The following is a 4,601-nucleotide window of genomic DNA, read 5'->3' as shown; positions in this document are numbered from 1 at the left end:
AAATTAATACATTTTTCTTGATCCAGATATATATATGACTTTTTACAAACTTCTTGACAATTATTTAACAGGTTTACAGTTTAGAAAAAAAAAAATGTTTGCCCAGTTTACCTTTGGTTGGGCAGCAGCAGCATTAGCAAGAAATCTGCTCTGTGACTTCCAGGTAAGACTCTGCAATCTGTTCATTGAAAAAGGTAGCCAAAATTTATTTTAGAAGCAAATATTTTTCATTCCATAAATCGTTACAAACAGATTAGAAGACACTAAACAAGAGAAGAGGCAACAATGAGACGGGCGGGGGGGGGGAATACTTACTGACAGAGGTACTGGAGCAAAAAACACAGACAGAAAAAGAAAGAGGGAAGGAATGTAGATTAAAGTACAATCACTCAGGTCAGTTAATCTTGATGGAGAAAATTTTGAAACAAATAAGACCAGGAAAATTATATAAAACTGCCTACTATCAAAAACTCAATTTCAAAACATGACTGCCGAGTGCGCCCACCAAAAAACATGCACTGGACCAAACAGAAATTCAACACATGCATATTTACAAAAGAGTTTACTTCTGAGTAAAATAAAGCACATCAATACAATAACGGTCATTTAGTACTTGAAGGAAAGAGCAAAACAGGAATGAAGGAGAAAGAATTAAGTAGGATCTCAACCGCTGCGCCCTTTACCAATAATGGGATAGGAATTATCTTTACATGTTAAACCACATTTGATAATAATCTTTATCTTCATTCCTAAACCTTGGACCTACTCCACAATGATATAATATAAATTATTATAATCTAAGGACATATCTCTAGACCTTGCAGGAAAACCCACAAACACACACATACACAACACATTATTCAGGATGCACACACACTAACACATGATACACACTTTCTCTGTAATTACACACTATTCCTATCCCATTTTGAAATGGCAGTTGGTCCTTCTCAATGTTTCCTCTTTAGTCCCTGCTTTTCTGTTTTGTTCTTACAAAAGGAACATTATTGTGTTATTGTGTGTTATATGAGTTTTCTTTTACTTGGAACTTAACTCAAAAACTGTTGATGTGTGTGTGTGCATGTGTGATGAGAGAGATGTGTAAGTGTGCATGCATGCAGGGCTGAATAAAATGTTGTGTGTGCGTGTGTGTCAGTGTGCGTGAACATGATTTTTAAACAAGCCTATCGCAACAAAATAACATCTCAGCACTTTTTTAAGGATGAGCAAAGTAGTTTAACAGATCTCCCCAAATCTTTAGTTTCAAGCCATCCTGTCTGTTTTTAAAGGTGTTCAGGAGTGTTGAAAAAGTACGTATCTGCATTCAGGTAACAAAATCATACTGATTTTTAGGCCTTTTTTTTCCAGAAAAATTATTTTGATTTTTTAGCTAGAAAGGTGCAACCATCCTAATGCTTATATGGGAGCTTCCTTATATTTCTAAAGATCAATTGCTCCAATGTGGTAGCAGTAGAATGCATTACAACTTTAAAACTAGAACAGGCATTATAACAACGTACTAGTGTGGCCCATACTGGTGGACTGACCCATATAGTAAAAAGCCTCTAGCTAGATCCTCTATCTTAGATTGCTTCAAAAGAGAAATAAAAACAAAACTAGACTAAAGACTAGATCTTGTCCTTGAAACCTAGATTTGGCAAGATAATAAAGACAGAGTCTAGCCTATCTATTATATTTTACTATATAATAGTCTGATAAAATGTGACTGACACATAAACTTTGAGCCCAAAGCCAAGGGCAGATCTAGAATCTAGGTCAACTTGATCAACAATGTAATCAAATAGGGCCGAAATGATAAGAACAGTAAAATGCACAATGTCACGTGCTGATGTTCTCCCTCGACATTTTTCTAGGAAAATTTACAGGTGCCCTATTTTGGCCTATTTTATACTAAATTCTCAAAATTGAGCTCGATTTAGTATTCGAATAGTTCTAAACTGAGCTGTTGAACTGTGTGACGGTTGAGTGTTAAAAAGCTCACAACTTGTCTAATTTTGTGAGTAGTCACACGAAATTTGTCATGTGAGTTCATTCATTGGGTGGCTATGCCTAATGGGTGAAAAAAACTGGTTTCATCACTTGTCAATTCAGCGATACACCATGCCACGACTAACGATTCAATAGCGAAACCAGGCTATGGGACGTTTGCAGGCCGGAGAAAGCCAAACTGACGTTGCCACACATCAGCCAACTTTTTGCAAGGTTTCAACAGTCCAACCCCACTGCCGATCAACCAAGAAGTGGACGGCCAAGGGCAACAACTCGAGCCCATGATAGCTTTATTCAGCTTCATCACCTGCGGGATCATTTTGTGCCTGCTTCTTTAACAGTCCAAGCGCTTCGGAAAGTCATCAGAATTTCCGACCATACAGTACGCAACCGACTCCGAGAAAGAGGGCTCTGGCATATCGACCTGTTTTAAGGACACTGTTGACGGACCGGCATCGCCAACGGCTACGACAATGGGCCACTCAGCACGTCAACAGAACTAGCGGCACGCATGGCTCAGTGATGAATCAAATTTTCTCATCTCTCCACACGACAGACGACGTCGAGTTTACCGACATCCAATGAGAAGTTCACTGCTAGATGCATCTCCCAGGCCTTATTGCATGGCGGTGGCTGTGTGATGGTCTGGGGAGCAATCAGCCACACTGGGAGGAACAACCTGGTGAGAGTACAAAAGGCAATCTGACAGCCCAGGCCTACATCAACAACGTTCTCCTACCACATGCCCTTCAATTGCTTCAACAACCAGGGCCAATCTTCAAGCAGGACAATGCCAGACCGCATACTGCCAGAGTAACTAGAGACTTTCTGGCTAGGAACAATGTCCAGCCACTCCCATGGCCTTCAAATTCACAGGATATGAACGCTATAGAGAACAGATTTGGGATGCTTTGGACAGACGTCTCCGGATCAAAGTTGTTGACCCTGCCACTCCTGATGAACTGTTTGCCGACTTGGATGAAGAGTGGAGGGCAATACCACTTCCCAACATTCGTCGTCGCATCGCCTCGATGCTTAAAAGATGTCAAGCGGTACTCCAGTCAGCTGCTCAGCAGGAGGCCACACCCAGTACTGAATGGCCACCCTTGGACGGACGGAATGGAACATCCAATTGATTTACTGAAATCAATTCAACTTTGTTGATAATCAATAAACAGCAATGAATAAAAAATTTTAATATATTTTCTTTCCTTCACTTAGATCTAGATCTAGATCTATTTATATTCAAAAGTTATTCAGTGCTAGCATCTATATTGGTGGCCAATTTTGGTAAATTTATGTGTTTCTTTTTTTTAACAGTATATAGATCTAGATTTAGATCTAGATCTAGTACAAAAGGAGATTCATAGAGGTAGAAATCTCTTCAAATATTCAAATAGATCTAGATCTAATCTAGATCCTAGGTGTGATCTAGGCTGATATCAGTAAAGTTTATAATCTAATCTATTCCTGAAAAAGGAAAAGAGGTGAATCACAATAATGGGGGTGGGGGTGGGAACTGTTACCGTTGGATGGAACTATCGAAAAAGCAACTTACACAGATTATTCATTATATTTCACCTGTGATTCTTAGCTCTGGACATGTCAAGAGAGGGGACCCTACCCTCACAGCACCAACCCCCACCCCTTCTCCACACCCAAACCCTATCCTCTATTCTACTCTGTTTCATGATAGTGGTCGCTCGTTACGGAATTCCTCCCTCTACAAAAGTAGATTAATACTCAGACTCAGTTTTCATTTCACCATTTGGGAACAGCCAAGATAAGTCTGAGCTTACGGGCTTAAAAACAAACCCCCAAAAAATCAGTATAGACCCACAGGCAAGGTAGCCTAAGGGTCAAAGTCCATGGAAATTTTGTAACCACACACACAACACATTCTTCTCTGCCTTTCGTAACACTAACAGGCTCTTCACCATTCATAAATAAGTCAACTTCGACTTTTTGTAAAGCTAATGATCACTGAAATACATACTCGGTGCTCCTCATTAGCCGCACCCCAGTCGAAACTTTCTGTATCTTAGTTATCCCTCGAAACATCTTCGGTTTGCAAACAAGGAGGAAAGTGGACAAAGGTTGAGAATCGAGAAGGGTTGCTCTGTCAACGCGACAAGCTGTCCTGCTGAGGACTGAGGAACGAACACAAGCAAGCAGAGAAGTCCCAATGAACTTATGAACCATGAACTCAGATCCTGCCTGGCAGTACACTTCCTACAATTGCCAGTTTTTTTCCACGACGACAGGGGAAGGTCAATGAACGACTGCGCAGTGAACGCAATAGGCTTAGATCTACTAGGCCTAGGCCTACTTACGTACGACTTAATAAAAAAAAAACTTGTGTACTGATTATGAAAATGTGTATTATGTTTGGCTCCAAATGTCTGACTGATCTCTAATGTTTAGCTATATTCATCATCACTCAGAGCGTGAGAGTCCAGGGGAAAAAAATGAAATTTTAAAGTAAGCCTACAAAAATAATTTAATAACTTATTTATAATGTAGCCTAACGTGCGCGTGTCCGTGTGCACGTGTGTGTGTGTGTGTGTGTGTGTGTGTGTGTGTGTGTGTGT

General features: G+C 40.1%; 1 protein-coding gene across 1 annotated transcript in view; it reads right to left on the bottom strand.

The window, feature by feature from the left end:
* LOC101854599 (very long-chain specific acyl-CoA dehydrogenase, mitochondrial) overlaps positions 1 to 4,173 on the bottom strand; it is a 34,974-nt gene extending 30,801 nt beyond the window's left edge. Inside the window, exons 1-2 of the mRNA XM_005106207.3 lie at positions 4,007 to 4,173; positions 112 to 178 (exon numbers count right to left, since the gene is read on the bottom strand). Coding sequence (XP_005106264.1) covers positions 112 to 178; positions 4,007 to 4,071 — 132 coding nt within the window. The 5' untranslated portion in view covers positions 4,072 to 4,173. The remainder of the gene's footprint in view (positions 1 to 111; positions 179 to 4,006) is intronic.
* Between the last annotated feature and the right edge of the window lie 428 nt (positions 4,174 to 4,601).

This window comes from Aplysia californica, unplaced genomic scaffold, assembly GCF_000002075.1.
Source record: "Aplysia californica isolate F4 #8 unplaced genomic scaffold, AplCal3.0 scaffold00519, whole genome shotgun sequence".
NCBI lineage: Eukaryota > Metazoa > Mollusca > Gastropoda > Aplysiida > Aplysiidae > Aplysia > Aplysia californica.
This window is presented reverse-complemented; position numbering and strand designations above follow the sequence as displayed.